The sequence below is a fragment of the Meriones unguiculatus genome, chromosome 18 (genome assembly GCF_030254825.1).
Source record: "Meriones unguiculatus strain TT.TT164.6M chromosome 18, Bangor_MerUng_6.1, whole genome shotgun sequence".
In the NCBI taxonomy this organism is placed as follows: Eukaryota; Metazoa; Chordata; class Mammalia; order Rodentia; family Muridae; genus Meriones; species Meriones unguiculatus.
The window spans coordinates 30,801,881-30,821,415 of record NC_083365.1 but is presented as its reverse complement, the minus strand read 5'-3'; the positions used below and the strand labels follow the sequence as shown (position 1 = coordinate 30,821,415).

At 36.8% G+C, this 19,535-nt stretch overlaps 1 protein-coding gene across 1 annotated transcript in view; it reads right to left on the bottom strand.

Moving 5' to 3' along the window:
• Window positions 1-19,535, bottom strand: part of LOC110541090 (ankyrin repeat domain-containing protein 26-like) — a 194,165-nt gene that overhangs the window by 32,484 nt on the left and 142,146 nt on the right. Inside the window, 7 exon segments of the mRNA XM_060371561.1 lie at window positions 1,633-1,751; window positions 5,472-5,694; window positions 7,780-7,988; window positions 9,640-9,757; window positions 11,078-11,127; window positions 15,017-15,200; window positions 17,177-17,366. Coding sequence (XP_060227544.1) covers window positions 1,633-1,751; window positions 5,472-5,694; window positions 7,780-7,988; window positions 9,640-9,757; window positions 11,078-11,127; window positions 15,017-15,200; window positions 17,177-17,366 — 1,093 coding nt within the window.

The following is a 19,535-nucleotide window of genomic DNA, read 5'->3' as shown; positions in this document are numbered from 1 at the left end:
TCGCCTCTGTCTCCCTGAGTGCTGAGATTACAGGTATGCACCACCAAGCTATACTACAGTTAATTAAAAGTAATTGAGGGGGGGAGGGAGGGTGGGATGGGGAGGAGAGGAGGGGGGGCTTATGGGGGAATACAAAATGAATAAAGTGTAATTAATAGTAAAAAATAAAAAAAATTAAAAAAAGTAATTGAGGGGTGATGAAAACAATGGAAAATACAAGGAGAAATACAAAGAGTGTCTGTGCAAGCACGACACGCATGTTTGAAATGAATTTAATCATGACCAAGTTCTTTTGACAACAGTTACTTTATCAAACAATAAAAATTTAATTATCAAACTTTTTAAATCATCTGTAGATAGAATAAACCATTTAATCTAGGAAGGATCTTTAAAGAATACTAATGGTTAATACTTGTAAATAATACTCTAGGGATAAATATGATTAAATAAGATGTCTGAAATTCTCAAAGAATAAAGCTAATTTAAATGTAAAAAAAGAAAATAGGATTAAGCAGTACACACACACAGACACACACACACACATAATTTAAGGAAAAGAGGTCATTAATTTGCAAGATCATGGTGGGAGGAGTTGCTACATAGGTGGAATTTGCGGGGAGGAAAGGAAAGAGGGAGTGATGTAATTATATTTAAATTTCAAAAAATAATTTTGAACAGGAAAAGGAAAAATATAAAAGTGAAGAGATTTACAAACACCATAATAATACAAGGTGAAAATAATCGATTGTGGTTACTAGAACAGGTGTGTGTCTAGACCACAAAATTGTCTATAACAGACTTGTGTAACCATGGACTGTGGAGTATTCTGGAACCAGTTCTTACCAGGCAGCAATGGCAGGTCTGTAGAAGCAGCTGAATCATTCCATACCTAACAAATTTCAATTGTGTTTTTCAAGGTAACTAATATTTTTCTTAAAATATCAATATACTGATGTATCAAAACATTTAATAACATGGCATATGGAAGATGACAACAGTAAGATTATATATATATATATATATATATATATATATATATATTCCTTACATTATAAAAGGAAAGATGCAGAAGAGAAATAAACATAAGCCAGATAATTGTAATATTGTTGGAAGTGATAGAGTCCATGTATAAAAACTTTTGAATCCTGAAGACAATGAAACAAAAGAAGAATGAAAGGGTGAAAGATCGTATCAAAAACAAACATTCGTGGCACACAAAGTGCAGAGCAAGTTGATGTTACATGCACAAGGCAATGCAACATTTGTTGTCAAAATCCTTGAAAAATACACAGCATATTTTAATATATTGCTATTAAAAACGTTTGGTTTCATTGTTGAAACATATATTGTGCATTTTATCTTATACATGACATATACATAATAAATACACGTGTATATATTATGAATACATGCAGCACTTTGAAGGTAAGGTGAAAGACACAATTTGAAGTCAGGTTGACCTAATATTCAAAATATTGTCTAAAAAGCAAAAGTATTGTATTTAGTTTCCAGAATACATTTTAAAATACGGTTATCTATATGTTAATAACTAAATGTAAAGTGAATCTACCTTTAGGCATTAGTACTATTAGAGCTAAATCACTAAATTTATCTGAAATATTATGATCTTACCCAGCTAGTTCTTTTTCTACTTCACGACTTTGTTTCTTCTGAGTCTCCAAACTGAGTTGCACGGATTGTTTCAAGTCATCACTGAGCTCTTTGCTTAGCTCTCTCATATCATCTTCAGACTGTTAAAAACCATAAAATACAATGTTAAATTCTAGATGCTCACTTATCTTTCTTAAAATATTATTACTTAAGAGTTTGTGAGGAATATCGTTGTAAGGGCTTAATAAATATTATACACTTGATAAAAATCAATAACTTTCCTTCAAATTTCTCAAATTGAAATATATATGTACATTTTCTATTTTGATAAGTTACTAATATTAATTGATAAAACTGCATGATTTGGGGGATAAGCATTAATGAAAAATATTTAGAGCAAAGTTAATATTTCCTATGATGTTTACCATGACTGCTGAACAAATCTCACAAGGAAACCACAGGTACACATTAACTCCTAGATTAAGTATAATACAAACTACTTCTCCAGTTCTTTGGAAATACTTAGCATTAAGCAGGTTTTTATCCAACCTTCATCAATACTTTAGTTGAAAACATTAATAATTCCCACAATTTCTCTAAATAATATATCATTATTTATAAAAGTAAGTATTATGCAATTTAAAAAATATATTCTTTGATTTTTCTGAGTTAGAATTAAGGAGAGTATTTTGTATTAAACTGTGCTCAACAATTCATAGAAAAATCGTGTCTACTCCTATTTTTGTATATGGTGGCCTTCCTTTATGATTCTGTAGCATTTAGATTCTGTTCCTTTTGTGCTTTTGAGAAAAATAAAAAAAAGGGAAAGCAGACACTAAGTTTTGTTTTGTTTTTTTTTTTTTTCCTTTTAGTTAACTTCAATACTACCTAAGCAACCCAATGTTTGACACAGATCTTTACTGTTTACTGGGAATGAAAGATTAAAAACCACATTAAAACTATAAGCCAGTATACATAGATTGAAATGAGTACTTTAGCAATAAGAATTTGAGTATGCATTTAAATCTCACTTTTCACTCAAATGAGTACTTTTTATGTAATTTCCCAAGTCAAAATGTATTAAATTATAAATATTTCATTCTGTTAATAGTCTTTAAACTTTATTTTTGTTCACTCATCAAATGATATAGAAAAGATTTCTTATTGTAAATTCAGTCACACACTTTAATGGGGAAACTGTTGTCATGTGTTCCTAGAGAGAGGAAAATGTATGCCTTCACATTATTTATAAAAGTAGATAGCAGTACCCAAATGATATACATGATAGGTGTTTTTGGAGTTGTTTACATCATTGCTGCCTTAGACATTAATCATTCAAGAAAAGCACTCTAGAGAGGCATAAGTGAACACATCTTGAACATTAAAACATTTTCTAGTAATATTTATGACTATTATGATTGCAGTAATCACTGCAGTGATAAACATGCTTAAAACTGATATAAGTTAAATGACAAAGGAATATTGTCTTTTTTTAAGTTAATGGAACTTTTTGAATATGGACAGAAGTTAGTATAGTTTGTTTATTTATGGTAAGAGTTCCTTTCTGGTGCCCTTACAACTTACACATTTATAAGTGTTTAAATGTTGATCACTCACTTATAATGCACGGGACTCTCGGCTCTCATCACTTCAGTGGTGGGGGGGGGTGTGAGCCCAAGCTGCAGCTTGTAATGATTTGTAATAAGAAATATCCTCATGTGTTTTGCAACAGAAAAAAAAGTGGGGTACAAAGCTAAAAGAGAATTCTCAATAGAGGAATATTGAATGGCAGAGAAACACTTAAAGAAATGATCAATGTCCTTAGTCATCAGGAAAATGCAAATCAAAACCCTGAGATTTTACCTTACACCCATCAGAATGGTTAAGATCAAAATCACAAGTGACCCAACCAAGGACCATTCATGGATAGTCCTTAGAACCCCTGCTAGATGTAGCCCATGGCAGCTCAGTTTCCAAGTGGGCTCCCTAGTAAGGGGAACAGGGACTGCCTCTGACATGAACTCAGTGGCTGGCTCTTTGACTGCCTCCCCTGCATGGAGGATCAACCTTACCAGGCCACAGAGGAGGACCATGTGCTAGTTTGGATGAGACTGGATAAGCTAGGGTCAGATGGAAGGGGAGGAGGATCTCCCCTAGCAATGGACTTGGAAAGGGGCATAGGAGAAGATGAGAGAGGACAGGTGGGATTGGGAGGGGAGGATGGAGGGGGCTACAGTGAATAAACTATAAGTAATATAAAAAATAAAAATAAAAAAAACCACAAGTGACAACACATGCTGGAGAGTATGTGGAGAAAGGTGAACCCTCCTCCATTGCTGGTGGGAATGTAAATTTTTACAACCACTATGGAAATCAGTCTGGTGCTTTCTCAGACAATTAGTATTAGTGCTACCTCAAGATCCAGCTATACCACTCCTAGGCATATATCCAGAAGATGCTCAAGTATACAACAAGGACATTTGTTCAGCCATGTTGTAACAGCTCTATTTATAATAGCCAGAATCTGGAAACAGCCTAGGTGTCTCTCAATGGAGGAATTAATACAGAAATTGTGGTATATTTACACAATTGGAATACTACTCTGCAATTAAAAACAAGGAAATCATGAAATTTGCAGGCAAATGGTGGGAACTAGAAAAGATCATCCTAAGTAGGGTAATCCAGAAGCAGAAAGACACACATGTTATATACTCACTTATTAGTGGTTATTAGACAAATAATATAGAATAAACATACTAAAATCTATACTTCTAAGGAAGCTAAACAATAAGGAAGACCCTTGGGAAGATGCTCAATCCTTATTCAGAAAGGCAAACATGATAGACATTAGAAGCAGGAGAAGACAGGGAAAAGACAAGAGCCTACCACAGAGGACCTCTGAAAGACTCTACTGATTGAGGTATCGAAGCAGAGGCTGAGACTTATAGCTAAACTTTGGGAAGAATGCATGGAATTTTATGAAAGAAGGGGGAGATAGAAAGACCTGGAGGGGACAGGAGCTCCAAAAGGAGACCAAGAGAGAAAACAAAACAAAACAAAACAAAAAAACAAAACAAAACAAACAAACAAACAAACAAACAAAAAAACCCTGAGCCCTGGGGACCCTAAAGAGAATGATACCCCAATCAAGGACCATACATGGAGAGGACCTAAAATCCCTGCTCAGACGTAGCCCATAGATTCAGTCTCCAAGTATGTTCCCTAGTTAGGGAAGCAGGGGCTATCTCTGGCATGAACTCAGTGGCAGGCTTTCTGCTCACCTCCCCCTGGGGTTTCAGTCTCACCAGTCCACAGAAGATGACATTGGAGCAGTCTTGATGAGACCTAATAGGCTAGGGAAAGAGGGAAGGGGAGGAGGACCTCCCCTATCAGTGAACTAGGTGAGGGGAATAGGGGGAGAAGAGGGATAGAGGGTGAGATTGGGAGGGGACAAGGGAGGGGCCACAATACCCCATAAATTTATTGCATCGGAAACCCACTCATTTACACATTTAAGAGTCCCACGAAACTACTGAACTGACATCTGTAGAATATATGGAAAGATTCTGCGTAAGCCCCTCTAGGCCCTGTTCATGTGGAAGGAACTGGAAAGAGAAAAGAGGGAGGGGAAAGTGTGTTCACATTATTTTGTATGACGAAAAGAATCTATGTTCAATAAAAAGAAAAAAAATAAAACTGCCCCAAATTGTCAAATATGTTTTCTCTCGTTAATAACACATAATTATCACCTTAATTTTACATGGATAGGTTAAATAAATCACTTCATTGTGTGCCAAATTGAAAACAAGAGTTATACCACAAATATGAACTTCAAAGAAAAAAACAGGACTTGAACGCACCGTCCACGGGTACTGTGCCATACAGGCATGAATACATCCTAAGCTTGAGGAGGGTACTACCAAGTTTCCCCTCAGGAGGAAGTCATCCTTCTCCAGTCTGTGGGTTTTTTCTACACAAGAGTGCTCATGTACCAGTCTTGTATTCAGTATGTTTGATGCAGAAATGTTTTGCTCGATTTTCATGCGAAGTTCTGTATGAGATCCTTCTTGACTCAAATTTGTCCTGCTGTGAACAAAGACCCAAAGGTTGAGCAGTAATTATTTTCTCTGAATAAAGAATCCTAAATGAAAATTCTGCCACTGTGATAAAACTGGCTTTCAAGATAATCTTAACATTGAAAACTATGGCTAGCAAGGAGAGCCTCGAGAGCTGTCTCTGACAAGGACTCTCTTGCATGCTTTTCATTTACTTCCTCTTTGAGAGGCTGCCTCGCCACACCACTGCAGTAAAGGATGAGCTCAGTCTTAACATGACTTGATGTGCTGGTTAGAGTGGTTTGGGGGGGTGCTCCCTTTTTCTGAGGGGTAAAGGAGGAGGGATATGGGAAAAAGGAAAACGGGAGAAGGATAGGGTTACGATTGGGATGTAAAATGAATAAAAAGAAAGAAAGAAAGAAAGAAAGAAAGAAAGAAAGAAAGAAAGAAAGAAAGAAAGAAAGAAAGAAAGAAAGAAAAGAAAACCATGTCAAATTGTAACTACTACACACAATTATGTGTTCAGAAAAAAACATTCATTATGGGTCTATGAAGATGGTTCTTCAGGGAAAGTGGTTGCAGAATTTGTCATGACAGCATAAGACCAGGGTTCAGATCTTCAAACCCATGAAAGCACCAGGGGGGTATATGGCCTACCTCAAACCCAGGGGCTTGAAAGGCAGAGATAGGGCGTTACTAAAGCCAGCTGGCTATCAGACTAGCCAACTAACTGTGCTCTCACTTTGACTGAGAGACTATGTTCAATATGTAAGGAGGAGAGCGACTGAGGAAGACTTCCAAACTGTAAGTCACATCTCCATGTGTATGCACACTCATGTACATGTCCATGTGCTCATACAAAAGCAAACACACACACACACACACACACACACACACACACACACACTTGCAAATGCAGAAAACAGAATATATGTACTTAGATACCTTGGGGGGAAATTTGAGACTAAAAAGAAAAACACACTGTATAAGAGACAAGAACAACATATGAGCAGCTGGCAAACTGATGCTGAAAGGAACCATACAGTTAATGTGGCCAGGTTAGAAATACTTGAATTCAAAAGATGATTGTGTGATGTGATGAATACGTTGACATTCATGGTACATCACCAAATTTCACTAAATTCACTAAAACCTCACATCATACCCCTCAAATCTGTACACCTACTCTCTGTAGGCAAGCAGTCTCAAGCTGTAACATCCAGAAAGGGAGGAAGCCACAGTTGCTAGCTTTTGTATGTACTTATTGCTCTCTCCAGTCCATAAAGCTTCACCACCCCTGTGAGTCTCCTGTGGGACTGAGACATCGGTGCCATTGACATGGCTCTACTTATGTCCAGAGTTCACACAGTGCTTCACTTACTCAGGGCTTCCATCCTGCACTTTCTCAACAAGGTATATATATATATATATATATATATATATATATATATATATATATATACATATATATATATATATACATATATTTGTGTGTGTGCACAGATGTGTGTGTGTGCGTGTGTATAACAATAATAATCTAAAATAAGTCAATATGGGAGAGATTGGAGGGAGTAGACAATGCCCCCTCCTACCTCATTGTTGTACGTTATTAAGACACCAACATTCAGCATTTGGTTGGGAGCAGACACTGCTCTATCAGTGTGCACACTCTGCATCTGACCCAGCTTTTCCATACATGTGTCTATACGTTGTGCTTTCTTTCTTCCCAGCTGACCTAGTCAGATCTCCAGATCCAAGCCAAGCAGATCTCAGCACAATCTGTTGACTCCACTTTGTGCATGTGTTTTATTTGCATATGTTGATGGTCAATTTTAAACCTACATGGCTGTATCTAATGAGAAACATTTAGAAATATGTGGCTGAAAGTCTGGATCATCAGGTTAACTTTATGAGAATGTTAAAGTAGAAAAAGTCAACTCTAACTAAAAGAAGGAATAACACTCTATCAGTGAGTCCATTTTCATATATAACTTTCCAAAAATGTATTAGCTTTCACATCCTACTAGTCTCAGGCTCTTATTTCATTAAAATTAAGAATTAACAATGCATGAAGGAGCTAATTGTACACTTTGTGACATTTGTTTTCACTCACCTGTTTAGTTCATGTAATAAAAAGTTTTTATTTCTTAGTTCTTCTAGATAGAATTGCTTATATTTTTCCAGTTCTCTTTTGTTTAACTCTTTAGAAATTTTAACACTGGAGACTTGTGACTGCAAACTTTTGATTGTGTTTTCCATCTCACTTATTAATGTAGCTTGGTTCTTACACAAGTCCTGATTTTTCTGAGCAGCTGTCTGTGTCTACAGAAAATGAAATTTATATTTAGAATAAATGTAATTCAAGTCATTCTAATATGTGTGATAACGTTCCTTTTAACATTTGATTCTTTCAATGTTGAGGAAATTAGTCTGACAGCAATTTTCAAATGTGTGAAAAAAAAGGCCACAATGTAAGTACCATTAAATCTGAATTTTAAAAAGAAGACACACACGGTATATACTCACTCATATAGACATGTAATCTAGGATAAACCTACGAAAATCTGTACATCTAAAGAAACTAATCAAGAGGGAGGACCCTGACTAAAATGCTCAATCCCCATCCCAAAAGACAAAGCGGAAAGACATCAGAAGAAGAAGAAAACAGGAACCTGCCACAGAGGGCCTCTGAAAGGCTCTGCCCTGCAGACTATCAAAGCAGATGCTGAGACTTATGGCCAACTGTTAGGCAGTGTGCATGGAAAGAAAGTGGGAAATAGTAAGATCTGGAGAGGACAGGAACTCCACAAAGAGAGCAACAGAACCAGAAAATTTGAGCTCAGGGGTCTTTCCAGAGACTTATACTCCAACCAAGTACCATGCATGGAGATAACATAGAACCCCTGCATAGATGTAGTCCATGGCAGTTTAGTGTCCAAGTGGGTTACATAGGAATGGGTAGAGGGACTGCTTCTGACATTATCTGATAGGCCTGCTCTTTGATTACCTTTCCCTGATGGGGGAGCAGCCTTACCAGGCCACAGAAGATGACAATGCAGCCACTCCTGATGAGATCTGATAGATTAAGATCAGAAGGAAGGAAAGGAGGACCTCTGCTATCAGTGGACTTGGGGAGGAGCATGCGTGAGAAAGGGGGAGGGAGGGTGGGATTTGGAGGGGCCTATGGGGGAATAAAAAGCGAATAAAGTGTAATTAATAAAAATAAATAAAAAAATTTAAAAAAGCAAGTATTAATTTATGTAGTGCTGAACCCATCTCTTGACATCTCCTGAGGAATCCGCTATACTATTCACGAGCTATACTATTCACCCTGATCCATTCCTTCCCATGGAATTAGTTCATTCAAAGAGAAATTGGGAGCTGCTCGGAAACAGTTTTCTCCAGGGAAATGACCCTGAGAGACTAGCCAGGCTGTAGTAGTTCTCACACTCATGCAGCAGAAGGACGGCATGGGCGCTGTGCCTCAGTAGTGTTTGCAGGAGGGTCTCTCTGCTGAGAGTGGGTGGGCTTTGCTGCCTTACTGGCCCGGTATTGAGCGAGCCTCAGGCAGCTGTGCCCTGTGCTGAATTTTATCCCCAGCATCGTTCTACTTTTCCCCCTGTTGTCAAAATCAGTAATAACTTTCCACAATGCTGGACAGTTTGTGATGCCAAAATGGTCAGAGACTGTATTTCAAGCTGTACGGGATAGAGATTTAGTTAAAAATGCAAAACAAAAGGCAAAAAATTCCAAAATGGACACATAGATTTGAGAGAGAATAGCAGTGAAAGTAAAAAAAAGGAAAGAATTGGGAGTGTGGGAATTAGGAGGTAGACTGGATTAAATCACATTGTATGCATGCATAAAATTGCTAAACAATAAAAAAATCATTTCAATGAGACATTTCATACATTTCCTGAAGCATTCCTATATTTTGTTGCCAGAGAAAGGTATTACTATGAAAGTGACTTACAAATTTGGGACCCTGTGCCACGCCTTTGTGGGTGTCCAGCATATGTCTCTGCAGATGTCCTAGCTCCTCCTTTTGTTTCTTAACTCTAGCAATTAATGAGGTGTTTTCTAGTTCCAACCTAAAAGACATATTTTTTTGTTTTGTTTTTTAATATAATTTTTTTATTTATTACAAGTTTATTCACTTTTTATCCAAGTTGAAACCCCCACCCTCGTCACCTCCCAAACTCACCCGCCCTCCCTCCCTCCCTCCATTTCTCCCTCCCTCCCTCTTTCCCTTTCTCCCTTCCTCCCTCTCTCATCTCCTCCAATGCCCCTTCCCCAGTCCACTGATAGTGGATGACCTCCTCCCCTTCCATCTGACCATAGTCTATCAAGTCTCATCAGGATTGTCTTTCTTCTGTGGCCTGGTAAGGCTGCCCCCCAGGGGGAGGTGATCAAAGAGCCAGCCACTGAGTTCATGTCAGAGACAGCCCCTGCTCCCTTTTACTAGGAAGCCCATTTGGAGACCGAGCTGCCACAGGCTATGTGTGTGCAGGGGTTCTAAGTTATGTCCATTAATGGTCCTTGGTTGGAGTCGCAGTCTCAGAAAAGACCCCTGGACCCAGAATTTTTGTTTCTGCCATTCTCCTTGTGGAGCTCCAGACAATTCCATGTCTTTCTATCTCCCCCTTCATTCATGAGATTCCCTGCATTCTGCCCAAAGACTGATTATGAGTTTCAGGAAAAGACATATTTAAAAAGTAATTTTTCTCACATACAAATCTTTAAATGCCACATTACTGATAATTTTTAAAGTTTAGTTATCATGTGTTGTGTTTCACTGTGACATTTTCACAGAGGTATATTGTTATATTTTGGTTATATTTGCAGTTCAACGATCACCTCCTGTATTTGGATTCTTCACGGGAAAAATGGCTTGGTGTTTATATACTCTTGTATATATATATATATATATATATATATATATATATATATATTATCTATTTCAACTAATCTCTTCTTACTTTCTATTAGAATTCCTTATTCCTTTTCACAGCCCCCTTCTCTCTCTATTTGTTTCTCTCTCTTCTTTTCTTTCTCTCCAGACACACAAAACAAAACATATTTTTGCATACGTATATAAAACAGTGACTGTATAAATAAAATATATTAAATGTGAATGATGTAAAATTGCATTATGTTTGAGGTTTTTTAAAGAAAGAATGAAGGTGTAGGTACATGAATAATCATGTGTTCTCCTTTTTCTTTTTATTGATTTTATTTGGGAAATAATAACCCTATATGCACTCACGGCTATGATGTGAGTTACTTCCCAAACTCCATGTTGTATATTTCAAGAAACACTTTACAATTTTACAGTGTTTTCACATTGATAGTAATTTGGATAATTCTCATGTTACTTATTTGCTATATAAATATGATGGTTTAAAGTTTACATTTGTAGGTGATCTTCCATCTTCTGTGCATGTTCTTTTTCTTTTTGTAACTAAATGAAAGATAAAAACAATTTTAGTAATATCTTGATACAAATTGATGCATCATCTATTTATGTGCTATACCTTTTTTAGGAACACAGGCAGGCCCATTTATATCCACACTTTATGGGTGCCTTGCTGCTACCACTGTAAGTTTAATTTAGTTTTAACAGGATTTTCACAGCCTGCAAAACAGGATGTAATATTCTCTCACCCTTCATTAAAAAAAAAAAAAACTGATCCTGCTGTAAGTCTGAAATGCGTTACCTTTCCATTTCGATTTTGCTTTCTTAAATATTGAAGCCAACAAAAATAAAAGGGAAAGGCCCTTGTGGTTCTTGTAATTTTGCTTCACAAGGGCCACAGAGTGCTTTTAATATAAAAACTTTACATATACCTATATGACAAAAACTATGCCAGGAATGGTGAACATTAAAATAACCGTGTATATTCATGCTGTGAGTGTGTGTTTGTTTGTGTGTATACGTGTACAAGAGCACAGTTGCACCTGAAGACAACCTGAAGTGTTTTTGGGGAGCATTGTCTTGGTGTTTTTGTTTTTCTTTCTTGCTACCAAATATGAAACTTAATAAATAAGTTAGGTTGGTATACGTTGAACCCAAAGGAGATGTCCATCTCTGCCTCCCTGGAGCTGTGACCAGAAACATACACCACCATACCTAATTTTTAGATGGGGCCAGGGGAATGAACTCGTCTTTCTGTTTGTAAACACTTTGCCTACTGTGCTGTCTTCCTAGCCCCTGACATGAGATAATTAGTTATAATCAGGTATTTTATTAAAGGATGTGAGCAACGGGTTGAGGCAGCTTCAACACAGATGCTTGAATGTGAATGATTAGTCCTTAACTCCAGATCATTATTACAAGATGTTTGTTCTGAAACATGTCCATGTCCCCGTGTCTCACTGCTTTTTTTTTTTTAATGGTAAAATGCAAATGATAACAAAATTTACTGCTCTGAGATATTGGAAAGGTTATCTGTGTAATGCACATATTTTTATGCTAATGTGACACAGTGGTATGTATATTTGATGGACCATATATTTGATGTAACACTAATATTATTATACAATTTCATTTCACAATAAAAATTTAACAAGGCAGCACAACAGTTAAATAAGGCTTCTATCTAAATAAACTGATTCCTTCTTCATACCATTGGAATTATGACTCAGGATACATCTCCAGTTCTTTTTGCAACTTAGACTAATTCCACTAGCCAATAGTAACTTCATCCTTTTATTTTGCAGTACAATTTAGGGAGCCAGGTATCAGCTATCACAAAATAATATGTCCCTGAGAAAATGCATGATTCTGGTGAGCCATGATCATATTATGTAAATGTGAAATGTAAATGGATCCCTTCTACTGTGTAAGTTATGAAATGAAGAATAGATGTCATGATCTGCAGAGGTAGCTAAAGCCACTGCTAGGAAAGCATTGTAATTTACATTACAAAACAAGATTTCTTAGACTCTTTACATAAGAAAAAAAAGTAACACACATGGGCATGTGGCCTGTTTGTTATACCCAGTGACATTTTTACTGGAGAAAACTGATTTTCTCTTTCCCAGCAGGTGTCAACTACAAACAGTTCTTTTTGTTGTTGTTTGTTCTTTGGTTAGAGGGGGAATTTGTGTACAGTTTCCCCTTCTTAGTGTTGGATTTTGTCTGCTTTCAACCTGTGCAGTCTTTGTGCATGTTGTCACAGTCTCTGTGAGTTCACTTGGGCCTGGAAAACACTATTTTGTAGTTTGTCCGCCACCTCTGGCTTTTGCAATCTTTCTGTCTCCTCCTGTGCATGGGTCCCTGAACACTGAGGGAGAGGTTTGATGAAGACATCCTTTCTATGGCTGAGTTCTCTACAGCCTCACTCTCTGCACATTGTCCGGCTGTAGGTCTTGGTAATTATTGTCTACTACAGGACGCTTTTCTGAGCCTCTCCCCTTTTCAGACATTACACTTCTTATGCACGTACACCCTGCCCAATGCCTGCTGTCTAAAGCTGTACTCTGCACATTAGAAAATGTATGGTATTTTCTGCTTGAGCTTGGTTAGCTTCACTTTACATGATGGAGGTCAACTCAATGCATTTTTCCTGAAAAAAAAAAAAAAGGGTAGATCTTCATTCTTTATAACTGATAAAATTCCCGTGACTATATATGGAGTTTTATTTATTCATTTCTTTGTTGATGGACATGTAGTCATTGTTTATTATCTTGGCAACTGCAATTAGTACTGAAACAAATGAGGGTCTGCAAATAACTGCTGGCAAATGCCAACTTAGTTGCCTTTAGAAATAATGTCAAGCACTGGTATAGCTGAGTCATATTTTCCACTTCTACTTCTATTTTTTGAACTGAACTGTTTTTTGTTTGTTTGTTTGTTTTGTTTTTGTTTTGTTTACTCATTTTGACTTTTATTTTTGAGCTCCTTATGGATTCTGTACACTATCCCTCCATCATATGTTTAGTTCACAGTTTCTCTTATACTGTAGGTTGTTCCTTTATTCTGCACATTCATGCAAACCCATTTTCCATTCTCCTCATTTTGAGCTGTTGGAATCCTTTTTACAAAGATCTTTTAAGGAGCTTTAACATTTCAGAGTTTCATATTGGTATGTTTAGTTGGTCTATTTGCACGGAAAGATAAGTGCCTATAATTTAGTACCTCCACCTAGATACCCACTTTTCACAGGACATTTTATTTGAAAATGTATCTCTTCCCAAAAGTATGGTTTAGGATACTTCATGTTAAAGCAAGCAAACAAACACAACAACAACGAAACAAGTAGCTGTAGTAACCACCAGGTTCTGTGTCTCCTATCTGCTTGTGCATGTCTGCTTTGTTGCAGTAAGTACTATCTTGATTACTATGTTCTTTATAATAATTCAAAACCAGGTATAGTTATTTTTATAGCATTGATAGTTGTGCTTAGAGCAAGTATGGGTCTTTTGTGTTTCCATTAGAATTTTGTGAAAAGCAAGCAGGTAAAATGATGGAACTAGAAAATAATCAACCTGAGGGAGGTATCCCAAACCCAAATGGACAAATTTGATCAGTGTCATGCTCAGTCATCAAAAGAGACACATTCTGAGAATTGTTTTCCTTTCTAATGAGAGACAGAATGGGAGTGGATTCAGATGAGAGGGGTAGTGGGGAAGAAATGAGAGAAGTCAGAGAGAGGAGAAAATATAACTGAGATATATTAATTTTTTAAACAGTCTATTTTCCTTTTTCTTTCTTTTTTCTTTCTTTCTTCTTTCTTTCTTTCTTTCTTTTTTTCTTTCTTTCTTTGATATAGGGTTTCTCTGTGTACCTTTGGCTGCCTTGGAACTCACTATATATATATCAGGCTGGCCTCAAAGGCGGAGATCCACCTGCCTCTGCTTACCAAGTGCTTGGATTAAAGGTATGCACTTGCTAAGAATAAATTTTCAATAGAAGTAGAAACAAAATAAAAAAAATATGTTGTTGATAAATCTCAAATAACTTTCCATTCCTTCATCCAGAAATCACACACCGTATGTCTATTAGATGATATACTTTAAAACAGTAATTTTAGGTTAAAATTATATTTTGTAATGAAATAAAATTTAAGTTGAATCCTAAATAAAACAATTGCATGTTCAAAATGACAATGAATTGGTAAAAACAAATAGACTGCAATGATCATATTATAAATTAGATAGCACTCAATTGTGGTGGATTTTCCTAGGTTGTGTATGTATATGCTAAGAAAGCTTAAACAGTGATGAAACTGACAGTGGAAACTTTTCTCAGATCAGTATCTGTTATGAAATATAGAGTTAAATCAAAGGAATGTTTAAATGTTAGTAGGCTAAAGTCAAAATGGTGTTGTTATTAAAGAACAAATTACCTGTTTCAACTCCACATCTCTTGTTTTTAGACATATTTCAAATTTTTGTGTCTCTGTAACTTGTCTGTTGTATTGTTCTCCTCTTCTCTCAATCATCTCCTCTTTCTCTCTCAGTTCATCCACCATCTCATTATAAGCACAAATTATATTCCTTTTCTTCTCCACTTGTTCTTTTATGATTGATCTGTGGTTGAGTAAGCTGGTCTTAGAATTATTTTTCTCAGAAAACAAAATGTTCACTTTGTGGCTTGGTCCCTCAGAAGTTGCTTATAACCTTCCTCAAAATTTATACTCTTGGTTTTCTTTTCTAATCTATTCTCTGAAATTTATAGCTAAGATAAAAGATCTAATATCTAGGAGTATGCTTTTCATGCATCCATTTCATTGTAATTTCTACTTATTTTGTTGCTTATGTATTTAATGGGGGAATTAAGATGGCAATAGTAACCATATAATAATTATCAGTATGTTATTTATAGAAAAGGACCTAAATTAGCATTATCTATGTTTTGAACAAATATTGAATGACCTCCTCGAAGGTCAATATCTGTTTTTCTTCTTAATAGGTATGATTTAATTGATAACTGAACCATTAATTGAGTAAGGTTAAGTAGAATGATGCCTAGTCTATGCAAGGCCCTGTGTATGACACAAGGCATCACCCAAATGCATATTAATTTTTAAATTTGGGAGCAGATAAAAATAACCACATGTGATGGCTTGAATAATAATAGCCCCCACAGTCCCATTAGTTAACAGGAAATGGAACTGTTTGAGTATTAGAAGGTGTAGGAGGTGTACTCTTGATGGAGGAAGTGGGTCACAGGAGTAGAGTTTGAGGCTCCAGAAACCCACTCCACCCCCAGTCTCTCTACACCTGCAGATCAAAGCGCACAGGTTTCAGATATTGCACTGGCAACAGTCTCTGTGCTACCACGCTCTCTGCCTCCAAGTTCAGAGCCATGATGATAACCGACTAAGCATCCTAAACTGTAAGCAAACCTCCAGGTAAATGCTTCCTTCTTTAGCGTTTCCTTCTGTCATGCTGTCTCTTCATAACAATAGAACAGTGACTAAAACCACTTCATAACCTGCTCTAAGAACCATGACAAGTGTTCTTGAGAAAAATTCAGGAATATTGATCAAAAGAATTTTTAAGGTTGCAAATGTTTTGACATATTTCTACATGTAAAAATGTATTCATTATAGACAACTAGGAATAGAGAAAATTATTCATCTAAATGGTGTTCTGTTGGAGGTTAGTCAATGTGCGTTACTGGACCTCAAGTTCTGGTTCACCTATTCCTACTTTGTAAACCTGCCTAAAATGTACTTGATTGATTGATTAAATGGCCTACACTTGAGCAGGGAAGAATGGTGTACATGTAGTTAAGGTTCCTGGGTTTGGAGAGGACAGGAGAATCATGGGATATAGACAGACAGGCTGAAAGGAGGAAGAAGGATGCCACCATGAGTTAGTATGGGGGAAAAAAAAAACACGTGGGACCAAGAGGAAAGACTCCAGTAATGGCATGAAAAGGCCCAGATGAAGAATACAAGCAAGAACCATGGGATTGTGGCTAGAATGTAGACCAGATGAGAAGGATTAGGGGGATGGCATTGGATGGGGCTGGGAGATGGATGGTGAGGTTACTGAGCCAGAGTAGGTGAAATATCTTCCCAGCCCAAGGTAAATAAGGCAATTAACAAATCTTACAGGTGTCTGTGCCTTATTATTTGTGATAGCAAGTTGAATAATACCACCATAATAATATTAGGACCTATGATAAACATTATAAAGCCCGACTCTTTTTCTAATTTATTACAACAGTGTTCTTTTACAAAATTATTTGTAACAAATAAGAAAATGTTCCATAAATTTCTACTTGTGAAATACAGATATTTGAATGTGGCAGGCTACTATATACACACTGCATTGAGATTGTAAAGGGCATATACATTCTGTTATCTATGTATGAGATGGATGTATTAAAAGTATTCATGATTTTATAATAGCTTTATTATTCCTGACAATTTCTCTTCCCTTCAAATACAGGAGTTTTCTCCTTTACAAAGTATCAGAAGGAAACTAAGAAATCACCAAACCCGTTTCCCCGCTTCAGCACATAGTTAAGTGTTTTAAGCACCACAGTGGTATACCTCAGAGTAGAGATTCTTTCATTCTTTCTTACAAGCTTTTTCTCTAACTGTGAGTTCTCTTCTTTTACTTCAGATAATTCCGTCTCCACTTTAGTTTTTTCTGTGAGCATTTGATCATTGGTTTCTTTAAGTTCTACTAACTCTTTATATAAGTCAAAGGCAGGTGAACTTTGTAAGGAGCTGCCAAGATCTGCACCAGGAGAGAACAAATAAATAAAATACATAAGTATATCCCATAGTAAAACAGGACGCATTATCCTAAGTTCTGAAAAAAAAAGAACAGACCAGATTTCTAATAACATTCAACGGAAAGTCTAGTAGATAGAACAGGCATGCCCATGATGATTTGATAAAATACGGTAATAAAGAAGTGTTTTCTTATCACTAATAGAATTAATTTGTACTGTGCACTGGAATTGATCCCAGAGAAAACGATAGCTGACTAGGGACACAAAAACTAAGCAGGAAGGACAACATAAAAAGTGAAAAAATTCCATGCCAGTACAGAGAACATGCTGAAGTATGAGCAATGTTTCTCTCTACAGTGGAGCAATAGCAACCATTCAAGGTCAAGAAACAAAGAAAATGAAATAAAGAGCAGGCTAGGTGCTGTCTGCAGGGTCAGCACACAGCAGGTAAGGCAGAAACTTCATGAGCTTGTAGTCACCTGGAGCTGCATAGCAAGAGCCTGCCACAAACAAAAGAAATTCTGGCACTGTGGTTGAAAGCATTGTCAGGCCATTCTCCAACACACTTACAGCCCTGGGTACCACACCCAACAGAGTCTCTTAGACTCCCTTGGCTAAAGCGATGAAGCTGATCATATCTTAAGATGAATGCACTTTTGCTCAACAGCACTAAACAATACGGAAGAGAGAGCATTGAAGAGAAAGAATCCCGGGGATTTTGAAAGGGTCCCCTCAAATATTTAGCACACTAATGACCACATGTATGTGTAGACCTGAGTCACAGGGGAAAAATTTGAAAAGTTTGTTTGAAGCTACATCAAGTGAACATTGATTGCTGTAGGTGATAGGAGGCATGTCTGTTGGGGCTGGGCTGGATGAGTTCATAATTCACAAGATGTTGGGCAGATCTCATACAGCTAGGCAAGAGAATCAGGAACAATGAGATATAAACTTGAATTTATAGTTACAGCCCGAACCAAGTTCAGGCCACATGACACACCATTACTGTACTCAGCTGTACTCTCTGAAGAATCAACGATGTTCTTCAGGAAAGTTACCTGCAAACCTCAGGGAAATCTGTGGTCACGAAAATTCAAAAAGGAATTTCATTACTACAATCTTACTGTCTTAATGTTGGTTAGACTTTATGGATTAGCTTCTGACATAACTAGGAGATAAAATCTCACAGCAAACCCCCTGATCCTGTGGCTCTTACATTATTTCTGCCACATCTTCCTCAATATTCCCTGAACCTTAGATATGGGAATTGTTTTATATATGTATCCTTTAGGACTGTGTTTTGAAAATATGCACTCTGTTTGGTTATTATTTTTTTTGTAATGGTATCTGTCTGTTGAAAGTAGAAGTTTCTCTGTTGAAGAATGGGGGCTATACTTACCTATGTGTAGTAAGACAGATATTCAGAATGTAGTTAGGGATTATGCTGGTTTAGTAAAGTGGATGTTGTGGGGCATCCTCCAAGGGATGTGTGAGGCACAATTCTGTCTCATCACAGCTGCTTTTAATAAAGGACTACAAAGAGTAGTCCTTTAAGGACTACTCTTAAGGAGTAAGAAAAACGTGTAAGGAAACATTTGCAAGTAATATGTATATTCACCATCTTGATGTGAAGACTAAACCTGTGAGACATACATGTCAAAACTAGTATGATTGTGCACTTTGTAATATATTAACAATACTTAAATAAACTATGAAAACTGAAAGGTCCTATCACAAGAAGAAACACATATGATAACACCCAGAACAAAGATACAAGGCAAAGTTAGAGAAGTGAAATATTTCACATTCTGGTAATTGAAATGACCGCTCAATATTCAACAAGACAGACGTGATGAAATTTCACTTTTTTTAAAAAAACATATAGAACTAGCTAGAAATATGATAGAGGTTACAGGGGGTTGGGTAGCAAGAAAAATCATTCTAGGGTTACTGCTATAGCCTTAGTGGAGACAATGGTAACATGACCCGACCCAGTGATTGCGAAGGCACAGGGAATAAGCAGAGTCAGCAAAGAGGATGTGCTGGCCATGACCACAGCACTTTAGTCAACAGCGTACAGGGCTTTTCGTTTTAATTTAATTCAAAGAAAATTCTGCTATGAAGAGCACGACAGCTCAGCAGGGTTCCATGGGCAGTTTCAAGCAGTGTGA